Below are 19,797 nucleotides of genomic sequence, written 5' to 3'. Positions count from 1 at the left end.
TCTCTAGCCTACACGCTGGCTCTATTTAAACAGTCCCAGTTGGTGGTCTGAAAGTCTCATGAAGTCCACACAGATCTGTATAATGGGCAGAGCAAAGATGATGGTGATGGTGATGAGATGCTTAAGCCAGCGGGGTGTGTGATGGGAGACGATTAGGCCTGCTGCTATAGCCATTGTAAAAGGAGCACGCAAACAGTCCCCTCTTATGGGCTTTTACTGACACGATGCAATGCTATCAGTGGAGCGCAGAAGCTATTTGTTACTGTGCAAAGTGTGAGTGTGTGTGTGTGTGTGTTAGTGTCTGTGTGTAGCCTATGTGTGTGTGTGTGTGTGTGTGTGTGTGTGTGTGTGTGTGTGTGTGTGTGTGTGTGTGTGTGTGTGTGAGAGTGGTGAGAGTGTGTGTGTGTGTGTGTGTGTGTGTGTGTGTGTGTGTGTGTGTGTGTGTGTGTGTGTGTGTGCATATGCTTTCTCTCAACACATATTTTGTATGTGTGTGCCCGCACAACAAATGGAAGCAGGAGAGTATGTAGTAATAACAAAACTGCGAGTTGTATATATCAGCCCTACCAAATCACAATAGAGTGTTCACATCTGATCATATCTCCCCCCTCTCCTTTCTTGTTGAGACGTTACCATGGTAACGGCAGGCAGCTCTCGGATTGGTTGAGTCTATTCCTCTCTCCCCCACTCCCCACTCCCCCCCCCACCTCCTCCATCCGCCATGAACTGAGGTTTCGCTGCTGAAATTGCCAATCAGCCTCTCAGATTTGCTGGAGAGGAGGAGGAGATTGTGTGAATATATTTTGATTAACAAAAATGGAAGGGCACTTAGGAGGGAGAGAGAGGGAGACGGGAGCCATTTGTCAGGAAATATGATGTTAGTAATTGCAACGGGCTAAGGGAAAAAATGTTGCACTGGATAGAACACTATATACTCTGCAATCTCAAGCATTGTTCACATACAAAGGGGAGGCGTATTGACTCCATGTGTAAGATTGGCGAGGGACCGTAACCAATTGGGTATTATGGCTCATGGATTTCCACAATAACCAGGAATGTGGTGTGAATGTATGTACAGTATAGGCGACATGTGAAAATATTGAAAAGCACATAGACTGGCGATAGGACTATTTCATGCTGAACAAGAAATGCACACTCCTGTTAAATAAATATACTGGCGTGTTTTTTTTTTTAATGGTTTAGCCCACAGTGTATTTATACTATGGCAGGAATTTCAGATCAGTCTCCACTTTCAGCTTCCGACATAACAATGACATTTAGTTAAATAAAAGTCTCCCCTTAAGATTACATTTTTTCTCTCCCACTAGAAAAACACACTGGCATAAAAAGGCCTTTAAATATGAATGGGCTAAAACATGTGCCCAAACACTCCAGCTGATCCAACTGTGTTAAATCGATGTTAGGAGCAGTGTCCATTAAGGAAACAAAACATAAGTGAATAGGAAAAGAGGGAAATTCATCGTGTTGCACATGTAATCACAGTTTGCTGCACTACAATCAAATAAACCTGATTATCTTTCCAAAGATCAAAAACCATGCACTCCACAGCTCCTGCATGTAATCATTAAAATGGCTCTCTCTCTCTTTCTCTCTCTCTCTCTTTCTCCCTGTCTCTCTCTCTTTTTCTCTTTCTTTCTCCAATCCCTAAGGTTTGCCCAACTGTGGACTAATGATAGGTTTTATGGCCTATAAATGCTTTATTGCCTTGCTTAAAAATATTCTCATGTGAGGTTCTGCACTAAGTAGAGTTGAACTGACCTATGCCATTTAGACTATAGCTCTCTTTTCATTTTGAATAGTGTCAAATGTCTTGTTAAAGTAATACATTGGACAATGGAGAATATTTTTTTTTTCCTATTCGAATGGAAAGCAATTGCTATGAATATGTTACTGAGAAAATTAAAATGTCCTCTTAAACATTCTGAAATGGCACAAGACCAGAGGGTCCATTTGGCAGCATATCTACAGTGTATTACTCATTACTCAACTGCTGCAATTATTGGTAAAGCTGTTGATCAGAATCACTTGTACAGCCATGTGCATACTGTGGTTCCTGTCTCCATCACTTCCTCTGTAAAGCCATCATCACAGTCATCAATTACTATGATCGTCAGTGCTGCCATCATGTTTATTATGAAAGTTTGTCCTATAAGATTGAGTCACCACACTGTACTGTATACCGCTCTCCTCAAATCATGAGCATAATCAAAATATCAAGGATGGTTGTGAATGCAAATGTTCTCAAAAAACTAGAATACCTGCGATGCACTTTTGCTAAAAGATCTGTGCAACAGGGCTGAGCATATTAAGTGCAAATTTGAGGACTTTACTCTGGTTTTGATGTTTAATGCTGCTTTTGAATTTCACTTCACTAAATTCTAGATGTACTATTGGTATCTACAGTATATTGTTACTTTGTTGTTTCAGATCTTACAACGTTTGATTACCTTTGATAGACATAATGTTAATGTTCAGTACATTTGGTTGATAATACTTGTAATGTGTTGTGTTTTTAGGTTTAATAACTTCTAGTTATTCTTTGAGAAGTTTTACACATGACATACAGGAATACATAGGCACATTCTATTACCATTGACAGGCAGAACACTGGAAGAAAAAAACAGGAAAACCAAGTAAAAAAGAAATAAATAATTTGGAGAAAAAAAAACATACTTTTCTATTTAAAATTGTCACAGAATATCAGTACATTTTACATGTATGGTTTACTTAAATGGACTTCAATAAACTGGCAGTTGTCTAATAGCAGATCCTGCCTCATCCTTAAGGGGGTTGATGGAAGCCTACAACATTTGTAATAAAAGTATATAATATAGTTTAATATGTACAGACCAAACAGGGGTTCAATAATCAAAATACCTAAGAGTAAGATTTGGAATTGTATACTTTTCACATGACTGTGGATAGACAGTGCTGTCTGTTTTTACAGTATTATGGACCCTTGGTTACATCATATTCTGCAATGTGGGTCATAGCAGACAGGTGGCAGTAGAGTATCGAGGGAGGACAGAAAATGGTCAGGTCTGAGGGGTTTAAAAGTTTTGTGAGAAACAGTAGGGGTCTCTGTCTCTCCATGTGTTCAGTAGGGAAAAGAGAGAGAGGGATAGAGCAAATGAGAGAGAGAGAGAGAGAGAGAGAGAGAGCATTTAAGCTTTGATTGGTCCTGACCTAATTCAGAACAGGACATCCCACAATATTCAATATTATATGTCTTCTTGTTTCTCCTTCTCTCTCTCTCTCTCTCGCTCTCTCTCTCTTTGTCTCTCTCTCTCTCTCACCCTATCTGGTTTCTCCCTCTTAACACAAAAAAGACTGGAGGGAGGAAAGAGGGCAAGAGATTAATACTAAGACTCGAGTCAATTCATATTCCAATTGGAGGAGCATGTTATCTATTTTCTCACACTCATTCATTGTGCTTTTCATCCTGAGAGGCTGGGTTGGAATCAAAAGCAGGATTCAACAGGAATGAAACAGGACTTTCCAGGAACCTAGCTAATGGCGGCAACATTAAGCCCAGCCACAATGTTTCAAGCCTCAGAGTCCGAATAGGACACAACTGCGCAATCGCTCTCGCCATCAACTCCTCAATAACCATGTCAAATATGTACAGAGGGATGGGGCCCAGGCTATGGCTGAATCCTGTGTCATTGGAAAGTCATTCACCCAGGCTTAATCAATCTAGGTTGTTTGATTCAATTCAAAATGCCTCCCGGGCAGAAGAAGAAGAGAGAGGGAGAGAAAGGCAGAAAATGAGAGCTGAGCTGTTTCTAACTTCGACAAGGCTTCTCTCCATCTCTTGTCCCTTTAATTTCTTTCTTTCTTTCTTTCTTTCTTTCTTTCTTTCTTTCTTTCTTTCTTTCTTTCTTTCTTTCTTTCTTTCTTTCTTTCTTTCTTTCTTTCTTTCTTTCTTTCTTTCTTTCTTTCTTTCTTTCTTTCTTTCTTTCTTTCTTTCTTTCTTTCTTTCTTTCTTTCTTTCTTTCTTTCTTTCTTTGGTTCCCTCAATCATTCTCTTCCTAGAGGCAGGAATTATGGATACTCATTTCATGCTAAGGCACATCTTGGATTTCTTTCTTTTTTTTCAGTCCCCGGTATTTTTTTATTTTTTATTTTTCTTCCAAATATTGTTATTACTTCTGTATGCCTTAAAGACCAGGTTAGGGTTATTAAATATGCCAAAGCGAATTGTATTTTCGCTCAAGTAAGCTCCTTGGAAAATATTCCATCAGGGCACCCTTTTATTCTTTCCAAATGTAGTTATGAATTTTAAAGTAGACTTGTATTACTGGAGGAGAGAGGTGTGTGTGATCAGAATACTGAGCAAAGCCCGGATTGGAATTCCTTGTTCTTCAGGGCGTTGAAATGGAAACAGTTGCTGTCAACAAGAGAGCTATAGTAATGGCACGCTCAAGTTATTTTTTCTTAATTGAAGAAAGGAGTTACATAAACATTAAAAAATAAACCACAAAAAATGTAGATTAAATAATAAGGAAATGGCAAACAAAGCTGGACGTTTTTATTACCTCCCGTGCTGGGTTAAAATGCTTTTTTTCCCCCATAGCAACACCATCATATAGACACTCATATCCAACGCCACCACTTCCCTATTCTGTCTTCATTGATTGGTATTCATGAGCATATGTTCCTGTGTGAAGTCTTAATTGTTCCCATCGTAATTAGACTACAGTTCTGTTCTTTTTGGCTCAGGTGTGTGTTAAAGCCTCTTTCTTTTGTTTGTGGCTTGGCACCTCTGTTGATTTCCATGACAATCATTTGAGTGAGTGAGGATGCGAGAACAGGATAGAGAGGGGAGAGAGAGGGAGACACAGAGAGAGAGAGAGACACAGAGAGAGAGGAGGTGAGAAACAGTTGCTGGAATAAAGCCCCATCTCAATCTGAATAGTTTATTAATAGAGCCGGTCCCATGCAAACAGATGGCAGCTGCCAAAAACAAACATAGAAATCACAGAAATGAAAACCCTAATTCAATTAGGTGGGAAGCATTCCTCGCTGCAGCAGTTATTGAGCAGTTCTCATTAATTTGATAATCCATTTTTTTCAAATAAAGTGTATTAAAACGTGCCTTCCCCCCCCCCCCAGAACGTTCTCCTGTGTTTATTATTTGAGTCTGACAAACAGGAGAAAGAAAAGGGCCACGAGCTGCGTGTATGTGGGTGTGAGAAGAAAACAGGATTGAAGTCATTACTGGCTCACGGTTAACACATGCAATTAAACTTACGAATGATTTAATTGCAGTGTTTATTATATGAATTCATCATTTTGATTCAAGGAGTCCACTAGATCATTGGGGGCTGTTCTCACATTAGCGTATTATCAGCTATAGCTCTTCTATAAGCGACAAACAACAAATCAATGGGGTTATAGAGGCTAAGGGTGATGGCTGGTGTTTATTCATTTCTTAAAAACTAATGTGATGTGTCTTGATAAGGCTGTTTTAATGGTTTTGTAGTTTTGGGAAAGAGGAAACATCTGAGTATCTACTGTTTCGCCATGCTAGTATTGTGTCTGTAGGGATGGCAATGTCAGTCGATCGGTTAATTGAAACAACTCTACTGAATGGTTTGCAGTGAATTTCTGTACAAACATTCATGGTCCCCGATGGATGAACTCTGCAGACTTCAGTCCTCCCCCTGATATTTCCCCCCAGCATCAGCATTGGGTAAGAATATCCATACAGGCCCACCAATGCAAAACTCAGATGTGTGTTGTGTTAAATAACAGTACTGTGTGTGATAACTTGCAAATGGTGGTATTTTCACATTGTAAACTGATGTGGTGATCATTATATTTGCTTAATGTTAGCATGTTAGCGTTGTCATTGTGAGCATGCTAGCATAACAATGTTAATACTTAGTTCAAAGCGGTGCTGTAGCCTCAAAGAGCTGCTAGCAAGGCTGTAGACTCTTAGTCTCGTTTTGATATTGGTACATTGTATAATTTAGCAAAGAGTTTTAAATCTTGTTCTTACTTATCAAAAGAGCAAACATTTTATCAGAAGCCTCAGAAGAGCTAATGAGTAGATGTTTAGAAAATGTGGTTTTGTCAAGTACTGTTAAACAAACTTTCAACGTACATAGACCAGAGGTCTTAAAGATGTTCAAGTTTCCACATTTTCCGAACACCTATATTTCCAGTGACATTAAGGCAAACTCTATACGCTGATGACATGATGGTATGATGGAAAGCTCCAGAAGCACTATGGTTCAATTGTTGCATCCGCTATTAAACATTTTTATCAATACTTAAAGCCACTACGAGTAACTTTGTCCATTGGCGGCTCCTTTGGACAAAAGCGGTAGTATTTTTATGACGCCAGCAGTCGTGAAGCTGTTTTCTAGCTGGTGCCGGGCGTGCGAGATTCAAATAATCAGGAAGCAATATAGTGCATGTCGGTGCATGTCCGTGTGTAGAAAGTGTGAGGGCACCGGACTCTTTTCGGCTTCGTGAGAGTGGTTAATGACACAGCATCAACTAATGCCAGTAAGTGCTACACACACCTGATTGCAATGAGTTGATGCAGTGTCACCGAACTACTCTCACGGAGCTGAAATACTCTGTGTCCTCACAGAAAGCGAATGAACGAGAGACGGCAGTTAGTATGGATGACGATGAGGTAATGTGTTTATGTTGTTGTAAATAATGACTATTTCAGATGAAAAATGGTCGACTCATCTGATGATGGTGAGGAAAAGTAAACTTTGTTTTAGTAGGCTACCGCTCATTCATTTAGGAGTAAACACTGCAGTCTAGTTCGCTCCTGTGAAATTGTGTATACGTTGCTTGGCAACGCCCTCCCGCTCGTCTACCACTCTCCCTTTTAGCTTTTCTTCAATACATTTTATTTTTTTTCTTTGATGGTTCAGCCCCGTTATCAGTCATTATTATGACAAATAACTGTCTCAAACAAAGCTCCCGCTCCCCTTCCCTCACCTGGAGGGATAGGCTTCTCAATTTGCGTTGTTGCACCACACTGAAATCTGCGACCAATACGGGGATATGTGACCAAAGAGCCTGCACGCGCAAACTGAAAATCGGACTGGATGTTTATTTATTTTTTTTATTTTTATTTAACTTTTATTTATGCGACCAGACCAAACGCAGTAATAAAAACTATATAAAAACGTCTTTGGTCTCGTTTGCTGTTAAAGGTAATTTATGATTATCAGAGGAAACATGAGGCTGCTTAAAAGATATTTAAATGTTACTCGTAGCTGCTTTAAGTCAAGAATGAACGACTTTGGACATCTTCCCCCGACAAAAATAGCTATAACTTCCCATACTACAATTATTTTGACTAAACGTAGCCTTAGTGATGTGGCTTGATTATACAATCAGTGATCTTTTTTTTTTTTGCCAACCTTCACCAACTTATTTAAGGACCATCACAGGACCAGAAAACGCTTTGATCATACCCAAGTTTATCTCAAAATGTAACTTTCCAAATTCTCACAAATAAAGATAACTTTACAAAGGCAGAGACCAAAAAATATATGTAAGAAAAAAACGGTATGACATCAACACATCATTGAAAAACTTATTCTGATACTACTTCAACTACAGGATTCAAACAATGGATGGCTAACATCGAGAAAAGAGTTGGTCTTTTTTAACTGAGAACAACGTTTTTTTTAGAACCAACACATTGTAACTATGCAGCCTTCATCAGGGTTTATGCGGCAGCACCTGGAACTGTCCGAGAATAATTTAGCCCAGGATGATCCTTTGAATTGCTTCCCAAGTTAGAATTCAATCCACATTTTTTCACCTGCACCAAGCCTTTTTAAAGTCCATTTCTTTAAAACCAGGGACACTGATTGAAAACACTTTTGAGTGACAGAAAGTATCATTACTTGGACGAGAGACAGAAAGGGAGAAAACTTCAGGGGAGGAGTTGATCCTAATGAATTCAGATGCACCTGTCGAAAAATAAATGCTCCTTGGGAAGAAATAAAAAGTTTTGTTTCTAGCACACATACATAGATAGGGGTAGAGCATACAGATGAATTGATATATTGGATTTGAAATATGAAAATTGCAAACAAGCACAAAGGTATTCTGGATTCCATAGATACATTAACTCTGTCATAGCGAGGGAAACATACAACATAATAATCTTGTTTCACCCCATTTCAACTTTGATATGTTACTATAATACTGAAATTAACTAAGGGCTCAAGGATTTACAGTTGGTTAATGATTTGGCCTACTTAAATGTTCTCTTCACAAAGGCTGTAAAAGCCAATTCTGCACACCAGAAGTCATTGTGGTTGTAGCCTGTTGCTATCAGTCAATTAGGAAAGAGGAACAACTCATAATTCAGTTCTACAGTAAACATGGCCTTTTCAAATAACCATTCCATGTATTTATTTACATAAATGTTTCCTCAATCTTTTGTGTTTGATCATTTGACGAGGAGACTGAGAAGAAGGGGGTGTTATAGCAATGATAAAGTAAATAATAAGTCAGTAGAGATGTATTCTGAAGAATTCTGTATTCTGGTATGTTTACTGTATATCATTTACTGTATATTGGCAAACCATGTTCCACAGCTTGGTTGCTATGGTGCTGATTTTAGGAACAAGGACCTTTTCACCAACCAAATGACGGTCTATTACACAACATGGTGCACTTGTCAATTGAATCCTTTCCCAATCTTGTCTACTAGTCTATTTAAATAGTGGTACGTGCCATGTGCATGACATGGCTTAATACCGTACTTCCTGAGTAACTATATTGTATTTTCACAACAAGCCTTTAATCTCAAACGTCTGGTGCGGGACCCTATTACACTAACACAACCATTTCTCTCCAACACTCTATCCAACAAGCAAATTATTGGAGGATCTAAGGTGCAGCGTGTGTGGGCGATATTGCTCAAATAGAGCAGCTGCTGTGTTTAACAAACTTCTTAAAATGACTGCAAATGGCTGGTCCCACTTTTTGTGGCTCTGGTGTGAGGTGATTCAGGGCACAGCCAGAACTGACTTTCACAGACGACTGCAACGGTGATGAGAAAATAGTTATGTGTGGTTCTCCATCTCACTCATCTCTACTTCAAGTCACGACTTAAGAACTGCTGAGATGGAGAAATGTGAGGCATTATTATTTTACCTCTTAGTCAGTGAGCAGTGAGCACAGTGGTTTCTCTCCAGGGATGTGGGCTGCTGCCCCGTACTATACCACAGCCAAACGAGAGAGAGAGAGAGAGAGAGACAAAAAGAAAGGGAAAGAGACTTTATTTGACTTTAAGTCTAGTCACATACAGTATCTCTCCTGGTCACCATTTACTGATTGCTGTCTCTCTCTCCACCATGATAGCCATGTGTCCAAAAGTTCAATGCAGCCTAATCACTTCCTAATACTGTAAGGGGTCATTTTAAAAAAATCTGAAAAATCACATATTAGCTGAACACACATTACAATTTGTTTGTCTTAATTGCATCAAATTATCTAAAGACCGTGGCTCAGGTGGTTAAGCGGGTTGGCCAATGATCCAAGGGTTGGCGGTTCGATCCCCGCTCTGCCATCTGTGTCATGGTTGTTGTGTCCTTGGGCAAGACACTTCACCCACCTTGCCTCGTGTGAATGTGTATGACTGCTGTATGTTTGAGGTGGTGGTCGGAGGGGCCGTAGGCGCTGAATGGCAGCCACGCTTCCGTCAGTCTGCCCCAGGGCAGCTGTGGCTACTATGGTAGTTTACCACCACCAGTATGACTGTGTGTGAATGAATGGAACCTGGAACCCTGTAAAGTGTCTTTGAGTGCCTTGAAAAGCGCTATATAAATCCAATCCATTATTAAAGAGCGCTTGGACATAAAGAAAATATGAAGTTAACTTTTTATGTATTCATAATGTCAAACATGCAAAGTAGTAGTATTAAATATAGTATCTGCTGTTCCATCCAACCAATAATAATCCTCCAAAAATATGTGGTTCTATAGAGAGCTCCAGCATTTGAACATTTGAGACTTGATAATTGGCTCTAGTGGCTCTGAGTGCAGACACAAGACAAGGGAGAGATACAATCCAGTGAGAGGCACAAGGCCACTCCTCCTAAACTAAAACTGTACAGAAGATGAATGCCTCACCCTGTGCATCACTTACTGATAAAACAAGTTGTGTTATTTTGGACACAAGATACTGTATCACAGTTGAAACAATTATCTAATGATCTTGCATTTTATGAGCCAAAGTAGCCAAATTGATATTGAGACATTCAAATTTGGTTTAATCCAGTCATAGAGAGAAATTCTTCATCGCCTGATGTTTCACAATGAGTGTGAGGGGAAGTTTAGGTGCAGACAGATTACAGTCCTGTTACTTTTAAACACAATGCAACCGCTTTAAACATTTATTTATGTTATTTGTCAAATCCAAACAACAGGAACTTGACAACATTTTTGACAACCACGTACTGCACCCATCACCTTACATAGCTGACAAGCTGACAAAGCATATAGGATGGATTACGTAAAGATCCACAGGTGTGAAACCACAAGTGTGCTTTGTGCCTCACGTGTTATGTTGTATTTTATTTTGTCGACCTCTGTTTGCTTGCAGAGTTTTTGTGTGTAGTTATGAGCTGCAACTGCCATCAACCAAAGCCAGGATGGTCCAAAAAATATGTACACTAAACATGATTATGATAAAAATTATTAATAAACTCACAAGCTTTGCTAAATGGATAGATGCTGAATTAACAGTATAGCAAAATGAATTTTATGCAAACAAAATTATTTAGTCTGGGCTAAAAAAAAAATCTGTAGAAATATTGTGTTTTTGTTGAAGTACTAATTCATTTGAGTGCAGTAAAGTCAGCCTTAAAAAAAAACCTTAACTGATTGTGAACACAAAAGCGAAACCCATTTCTTGTTAAAACCACCCACATTTCCTGCTGTTTGTTGCTCCACCGCAGAACCAAAGCTGCAACTGAAACGTGTTGCCTGTGTGCTACAGTGTGCCGGCCTGTGATAGGCTGAAAGCGTGTTCGGTGCTCTCTGCACTTATGAGTGTAAAGTTCAACCATAGCGCTGACCTTCACACCTCCATCAGTTTGAACACAAAGGGACGGAGAAGGCTGCAGCTAGCTCCCTGTGTCATGTGGTCAGATGAAAACATACCTATGTTCATGCTCACAGGAAAAACGGTAGTGCTGCATTGCTCCACAATAAAATATCTACATTTTTTCTAAGTCAGTAAAAGGCTTTTTGACAGGGTGGATCTATCAATCCATTTTGTTTTGTTTTTGTCTTTTTTCGCACCGTTGGTTGAGACAGAACACTCACACACGCTGAGGTTAACCTCATATTCACCATCCTGCTCAGCCCGTTGTATGCATGGCTGTACTTTAAACAAGTGATGTACGAAAATAAAAAAAACAAATGTAGAAGAACTCGCTTTGTTTGACCCTGAGTCCAAGGTTGTCCTACAATAGTTCAGATTGAGGGCATAGATCACTTCCTTCATGGATCACTTTCTAAGATCATAATGGACTTATAGTGTGTAGTCCAGGACGTCTAATGGCATTCGTCATTAGTTATATTTGTTGGGGCGGCAGTGGCGAAGTGGGTAGGGAGTTTGCCTCTGGTGTGCAGGGTCGGAGGTTCGATCCCCCGTCTCCCCGCCACATGTCGAAGTGTCCCTGGGCAAGACACTGAACCCCAAATTGCTCCCGATAGTTAGCTTAGTTAGCTTAGCACCCTAGTGCTAAGCCTACCCTGCGTGGTAGCTGCTGCTATCGGTGTATGAATGTGTGTGTGACTGGGTGAATGTGTACAAAAAACATTGTAAAGTGCTTTGAGTCTGTGATAAACGGAGATATAGCACTATACAAGTCCATTTAGTTAAAAGTAGTTACATTTGTATCCTTAACTTTTACTACGCCTTGGTTACCTTAGAGGACAAAAACGTCCTCTCCCTATAAACTGCCATAAAAACATTATACATTAATATTTTTTTCTACTTTTTTTTTTACAAACCTTTTATCTCACTTGACCTCTTCACATACATATCAAATATTCATTCATTTGTAATTGCTTTTAACCCTTTACATGCAAGTTTATGTGACGACGTGAGCCATTTTTATTTAAAAAAAACACAATAATTGAAAAATTTCTCATGTAATAGATGCAAAGTGGATTTTTTTGAGTGGGATAATTAGACTCTAGGATATGTTAATGATTTGCAATAAAACTACTTTTGATATATGTTTAGTATTTGTGCAGTCACAGATGCAAATAAATACTCCCTCTCATGACCTTAGAGGACAAAAACGTCCTCTCCCTATAAACTGCCATAAAAACATTATACATTAATATTTTTTTCTACTTTTTTTTTTACAAACCTTTTATCCCACTTGACCTCTTCACATACATATCAAATATTCATTAATTTGTAATTGCTTTTAACCCTTTACATGCATGCTTATGTGATGACGTGAGCCATTTTTATTTTAAAAAAACACAATAATTGAAAAATTTCTCATATAATAGATGCAAAGTGAATTTTTTTGAGTGGGATAATTAGACTCTAGGATATGTTAATGATTTGCAATAAAACTGCTTTTGATATATGTTTAGTATTTGTGCAGTCACAGATGCAAATAAATACTCCCTCTCATGACCTTAGAGGACAAAAACGTCCTCTCCCTATAAACTGCCCTAAACACATTATACAGTAATATTTTTTTCTACTTTTTTTTTAAAACCTTTTATCCCACTTGACCTCTTTACATACATATCAAATATTAATTCATTGTTAGTTGCTTTTGACCTTTTAATTCCAGTTTCTTTGATGATGTCAACAAAGTAACAAAGTAAACCTGCAGCCACCTGAAAACCCACAAATTGCACATTACAGCTGCACACATATGCATACGCACAAAGACACACACACATACACACACAGTAATTTCACAACACACACACAGACACAACCCTAAGGTATCCATATGGATCCACACTTTCCATTAATTTCTCATATTTCTTATGTTTAGGCCTGCAACTCTAAAAAATTACAAAAAAGTACAAAAATGGTTTTAGGGAGCATATTTGTTCCTCAAAAAAAACTGGAGAAAATACATGATTGAGCTAGATAGGGCTAAAAAAGCAATTTTGGTGTCTTAAGTGTTGGATTATTGCCTAATATCATCAAATTTACATGTGTTTGTTATCATGGCTATGGTTTGAAAAAATAAAGTTTAAATTGGGCCATTTTTTCCATACACGTTTGAGTTTGTAAAGTTTGGCTGTGTGTACACAAACACACACACTATATTTTCTCAATACACACATATGCACCACACACTAGCATCCCTACCATCACACTCACACCATTTAGGTTGAATTTTTTTTTCTATTGCACTGTGGGGGGCAGGACCGAAAACCTGGAAAATTGCTTGTAATTCAACCCTATGCCAAATATAGGGAAATGGCTCAAAATTTTGATGGTGTTGAAAATGATCAATTTTGATGCTTTGTGTCTAGGATGAAAGCATAAAATCATTGAAAAAAATATTTTATGCTGTAATGACAGCAGGATCAAATTGGTGAAAAAAGGCCATTTTGAATGGGAGTCAATAGGGGACAAAAACGTCCTTAGGGAGCTGAGAGGAACAAAAAAGTGTACAGCCTTTATAATAGATGGTACAAAGTTGCTGAGTAGAAATAAACAAAATATTTGAAAAAAAAAAATCCCTGGCCAAAAATATTTCAGCTAACATAAGCACAGCCAAAGTTATACACAAAAAAGAGCGTAAAAAAAGTGCGAAAGGACAAAAACGTCCCCAAGAGCACCAAAGGGTTAAATGATACAAAAAAACAGGGCCTCTTAAATCAACCCAAATGAATGATATAAAAAAATTAAACATATCAGAAGTACACACAAAAACGATTTTTGTGAAATTCTTAGCACTTTTGATTCTATATTTAACGGTGTGTCACTTTTATCTTGCTCTCTTGCAGATGGATACCAAGCTGACCTCGTCTTTGTCAACCCGCCTGCTATTACTGATGTCGCCCATTTTGCTGCTGCAGTGGTCTTTTCAAATCTATGGAAACCACCAAGAGACTGCTGCATTCACCGCCTCTCAATGGCTTCCTCCACCATAAATTGCAGCTTTTCATTCTCCGTTGGCCCCATGACTTTGACTCTAAGACGGGTGGATATTAAGGCTGCTGACAGAAGTGTCAAATTGATACTGTCTCTCTGCAGTATTTACTGCAGTATTACTGTAGACAATGATCTGTTGAAGAAAATAAATAAGAAGGAATGGAATATAGTTACCGTGTGCACACACAAATATACCCACAGTTAGAGAGGATATAGGCAACACCCCAACACAGAAAAGAAGGGGGAAAAAACATCAACACATAAGCATATACTCATGCAAACACATGATTGTATGTGCACAAAAGGCACAGAGGCAGGGGCTGCGTGGCTGCACCCAAAAGCTCTTTTATCTGACATTGCATTAAGAATGTATGACTGTGATTTTCATATAATGTGTGTCATATCACAAAGTGGCAGGTTTTCCCATTGTCCAATAATGATCTATTTGCCAATTCAATACTATTGAGGAAGAGGCGGCAGGCAGACGATAAATGAATAAAACATTGAGTGGAGGGATCGTGACAGTTCCATTTCAATCTCTCCTTCTCTCTCTCTACACCTCTCTCTCTCTCTCTCTATCTACACCTCTCTCTCTCTCTATCTCTCCCTCTCTCTCTCAGAAAGTCTCTAAGAAGAAGTGTGTGCAATTGGGGTAAAATCAGTAGCTACTTGGACGGTTGCCTGAGTTTGTGTGCACATTGCATTTCTCTGTTCTCTTTATCTCACACGAGACGCCTACGATGCACCACTTTCACAAGCAAAAGCAAACGTCTTCTCGCATCTGCTCTCCTTCTTTTTTTTTTGTTAGAATAGTTTACTGGCAATATCCACCCTGGCTGGTGTACACACTATTGTACATCCGTAGCTAATTAGCTAATGCCATACGAGCACTGAGCTAAATATAAATATAGAATACAAATGTGAACCTTCTAAGTGAAAATACACTGTAAGGTTTACGGAAAGTTGTTTATCTTTAAAACAACGATTATATGTGTCTTTAAAAAAGGTGTGATCATGTAATTATAGAAAGGGACGAGTAGAATGCAGGTAAATCACCAGGCATTAGGCACGTTCACTTTTAAACTTTTTTTTTATTATGCAGGTTTGAAATAAAAGAAGCATTGTGACACAAGTAGATGCTGCTGGCAAGGGGAGAAAAAACAGGAGCAGCATCCAAAATGTAAAAAAACAAAACAAAGAAAAAAATCATTGTCGTGGTCATCATCAATTTTTATCAAACCAGAGGAAAGAAAAAAAACAATAAAATAAGAATAATAAAAATACACCTCCATTGTAAGAAGCAAAAACGTGATCTAATTTCTCTCATAAATAAGAAAACCTGTCAAATGGCTGATGGGTAACTAGCGAAAGAAAAAGAAAACAATATATTGATAACCATTTAAAATATTTATCATTACTGGCTTTACAAATAAAATAACTACAATTGGCATTTTTTTTTTTTTAGTTTTTCTTTTACACAACTTAAAATGTTATAGTTCTGTTACAACTAAAGCTGAAAATGATGCTACAGTAAAGAGATAAATACAGATGTCTTTGTCAGCAAAATGCATTTCTGTTAATCACACAAAAAGTTAAAAAGATGAGATCAACACAACCAAACACCAACTAGAAACTTATATATAAAAAAAAAGTCACTGTAATGTAGATGTGATGGCTCCATTCACATATTTCATTACTTCACTACCTGCATGTCGAGGAGACAGAATTGACACAATGGTCAGACAAAATAAGAAAAAGGGAGGGAGGGAGGATAGACAGGTGGGGGGGGGGGCATTTTTAGGCAATATAATTTTTTTTTTATCCCCACCTGCAACATTATATCTCATTTTATCTCACAGCGTTTTCTTTCTCCCTTTTCTATCTCTTCCCTCTCAATCTCTCGCCTGGCTCTTTCCATGTAATGATCTGCAGGACACATATTGTGTATTCAGTTTTAGATTGAACTTTATTGGAAAAAAACACACCAGTGAGCACAGATTTAATGCAAGAACGAGAGTGTGAAATACTCCTCTGAAATCCAGCTGAACCGGGCTGTTAAAATTCACCAGAAAGACTCGACTCTCGAACACTCAAAACCCTCTCACACGCGAGTGTGCGTCCGCGCACGCACACACACACACACACACACACACGCATGCACACACAATCAACTGCACACGTCATGAATGGGGTACATTCAAACGTCCTCACACACACACACACACACACACACACACAAAATGACTCACATGTAATATTAAAGAAGAAACAAATCTATCTGGTCTTCCGATTCCCAATTTGATCCCATAAAAGTGATATTTACAATCACACTGTGACATCTCAGTAGACCTCAACAACGTCTTTAATATTTAAAAAAAAAGATTATTTTGTTTTGTTTCTCTTCCCGACCCAAGCTTGTTGTGTTAATTTGCAGGCCCTCAAGCAAAGCTACCAAAACATCTAAGCCTGCACTGAACCTAATAGAAGTTAATATTTTTCTACAGTACAAGACCCAACGCTCGGCAGAAGAAAAAAAAGAGAAAAGGGAACAATTTTTGCGAGCCAGAAATAAATAAAACAGCAACAACAACAACAGCAACAACAACAACAAAAAGAATAGAAAAAAAACACAGAAAGAAATTAAAATGATTAAAGAAAGAGGAAGAATACTTTTTTTTTCCCTCCTCATTCTAATTAAAGCTGGATGGGGTCCCTGAGGGGGACTCTGATGGTGACACAGAAGACTGGTGCTCTACAGCACAGCCTGTATGTCGGCGAGGGCGAAGACACACGATTCAGAGAGGAGGAAGAGGGAGGGGAGGGGGGAATTCATAAGTGCTTGGCAAATTTTAAACAGCGAGAAGACTGCTAATACATTAAGTGGTACAGACAGCAGTCATCTTGTAACAAAAAAAATAAACTCTGGTCACAAGTTCTTCTAGAAAACTGAGAGAAATAATAATTACACTGACAAAAAAAGGTGGTGGTGATGGTGTTTGGGAGGCGGAGTGTGTGTGTGTGTGTGTGTGTGTGTGTGTGTTCATGTGTGTTGTCTGTATGTAATTGTATGTCAAGTGTGAACTGTATATAAGTGTGTGCATCAGAAAAGGGTCAGGGGCACAGGAGGGGTGTGGGGTAGGGCTAGAGTAGACTCCTCGGTGTGGTATTTGTCGACAGAGCATGGTCTTCAGTTTCAGGTGAGGTAGAGTGGCTTGTCCCTGCCAATCATGCTGCCACTGGATGGAGAAAAAAATAAGAAAAAATAATGATATTACATATTTCCCTCTGATCTTATGTGCTTATTATTCCCTAATAGTCGCAATTTAAGTTAAAAAAAAATCCATACATTTTTCTAAGCTTTTACTTTAGTCCATCAAACCCAGTTATTAAACAAAACATGTTGTAGTTCTTTAGCACACCAAGCACTGTGGACTTAGATTACTATGCTGCCGGAGAAGTGCACAGTCCGCCTAACAATAACGCTAGAAAACTTGTGATAGGAACATCTGCTTTTTTACCGCTGTCTGACAAACACATGACAAGCTCTATTATCTCACCATTACCTCTCCAGCTGTCTTCCCTCTGTCTCAATAGAATGGAACTGACAAATTCAAACACTTATATTGTGAAAGCAGCGGAAGGGGCCGCCTGACATGACTGTATATGCTTATTTCTAAGAGCGGTTCTGGTCGAAGGTTTGGATTGGATGAGATTGGATCTATCTTAAAAAGAAAGAAAATGTCCCTTTTGTTGAACTCAATTCATTTCTCAAATGCCACTCAAGGTTATAGCCTTGTTTCCACAGAGCAGTACAGTTCAGTTTGGTACGGCACAGTTTGCCAGTGGAAACAAATATTTGTCTACCATACCGAACTGTACCCCTATACGTGCATACGAGACATAATTGATTTGATGAGCTGCGGTAGAAAAGTTTGATTAACACACAGACAGTGGGAAACAAATCAAAACACTGACCTGCAGTGGTTGCCACACTCCCGATTGCAGTATTCACCGTCCCAGTCATGGCTCTGACCTCCGGGGCTTGGACCAGGGCCAGAGGCTCCTGGAGACTGGGGACCCCCAATGCTCTTCTGGTACTCAGACTGGAGGTGGGAAAAACCCTGGAGGAAAAAAGAAAATAAATCAAAATAAGATCTAAAAGCCTCTGGAAACCTGGTCTAAAATAGTAAACAATCAATATATGATATCAAAGGTGGACGTCTCAAAAAGCTTCTACAAAAATCTGATTGAAAATAAATGTTCATATATATTATAAAACTATAAATACAGCTTGTTTTTACTGTGTGGGCGTGGCCATATCAAAGCCCATGGCAACATTCATTGTTTTTATAGTACGTTCTTGCAGAGAACTGCCGTGATTGGTTCAAAATACTTATTGTGTAATAAGAACCATGTTATGTGGATTTGGGTTAACATGGTCTTTAAAGTATAAACCATTCCATAGAAGCCAAAGCCAAAGTTTCCCTCAGTTTTAAGTTCCCCTTACCTGCTGTCCAGGTGGAGGGGAGTGGAGGGAGGCCTGCTGCAGACCCATTTGGTGGGACTGGGCCTGCTGCATGCGGATGTTCTGGTTGAGCAGCGAGCTCTGGTGCAGGGAGAGCTGCTGGTGGGGGTGCAGGGGCGGGCTGATCTGGAAGGAGGCCGGGGGGGAGGCACTGAGGCTGGGCAGCAGCTGTGATTGGCCCAGAGTGTGTCGAGGGGCATGTCCCGCGTAGCTCTGCAGGTCACTGAGAGGGAAAGCCCCCGGACCCAGGTAGGGCGACGACGGCTGGGCCGGGTGTGGCACGCTGTACAGGGGCGGGTTGGCTGGCATCATGTGGGGAGAAGCCTGGCTCGTCTGGGCACCTTTTGTCTCCACGGGGTCGTTATATGTCTAAGAGGGGGAGGAGGGAATTGGTCACTCTCACAGAAACAACACTTTTGAACTTAGAGTATGATTCTAGGCTAGCTTATTACAACACGGATGTTATTCTTGTTTTTCGTGCACTCAAAAGTTTTCAGTGTGAAATGAGAGATTTTTTTTGTAGACTTTTCAACCAAATGAAGTGGTTTGGATCATCTGTTTCAATCAGCTTGTTTACAACCATAGTTTTTGGCCTTTTGGACGTTATCGACGTTGCCAGGTTCCCAGTGCTCAGCTATTTCTTTGATGTGTGTTATCACAACTACCAGTGCAACGACCGGACGCATAACGTATGGCCATGGTTGTGACTGTGTATCCAAACTGCTTCTAGAACATACTAATAGTATGACATCAAAATGTACAATTTTAGTATGCAACTATAGGTTGAGACGGATATGAGCATGCATACAACAGCTGATTCTTCGCACCTCCTTATACCCTTTCCCTCCATCCAAGAAACTATAATTTCATGTAAACATGTGGTTGTAAATGGTTGTAACAGTGTGCACTTACTTCTGTGCTATTCATTACTTAAAGTCCTTATAGTGTGTTTAGACATTGTGGCTAGCCGCACTACTTTGTTCCTCTTCACTTTATTTATCCCACACAAACCCCTGTCCATGCTGTGAAACCAAACACACACACACACACACACACACACACACACACACACACACACACACACACACACACACACACACACACAC

General features: G+C 39.3%; 1 protein-coding gene across 1 annotated transcript in view; it reads right to left on the bottom strand.

The window, feature by feature from the left end:
• Positions 1-15,270: 15,270 nt before the first annotated feature.
• LOC307249946 (TOX high mobility group box family member 2-like) overlaps positions 15,271-19,797 on the bottom strand; it is a 92,402-nt gene continuing 87,875 nt past the window's right edge. Inside the window, exons 8-10 of the mRNA XM_080026852.1 lie at positions 18,674-19,060; positions 18,142-18,287; positions 15,271-17,402 (exon numbers count right to left, since the gene is read on the bottom strand). Of these exons, the coding sequence (XP_079882978.1) occupies positions 17,360-17,402; positions 18,142-18,287; positions 18,674-19,060 (576 nt within the window). The 3' untranslated portion in view covers positions 15,271-17,359. The remainder of the gene's footprint in view (positions 17,403-18,141; positions 18,288-18,673; positions 19,061-19,797) is intronic.

The sequence above is a fragment of the Ammodytes marinus genome (genome assembly GCF_949987685.1).
Source record: "Ammodytes marinus genome assembly, chromosome: 4".
Lineage (NCBI taxonomy): Eukaryota > Metazoa > Chordata > Actinopteri > Uranoscopiformes > Ammodytidae > Ammodytes > Ammodytes marinus.
The sequence above is the reverse complement of the archived record's forward strand: the minus strand, read 5'-3'. Positions and strand labels throughout refer to the sequence as shown.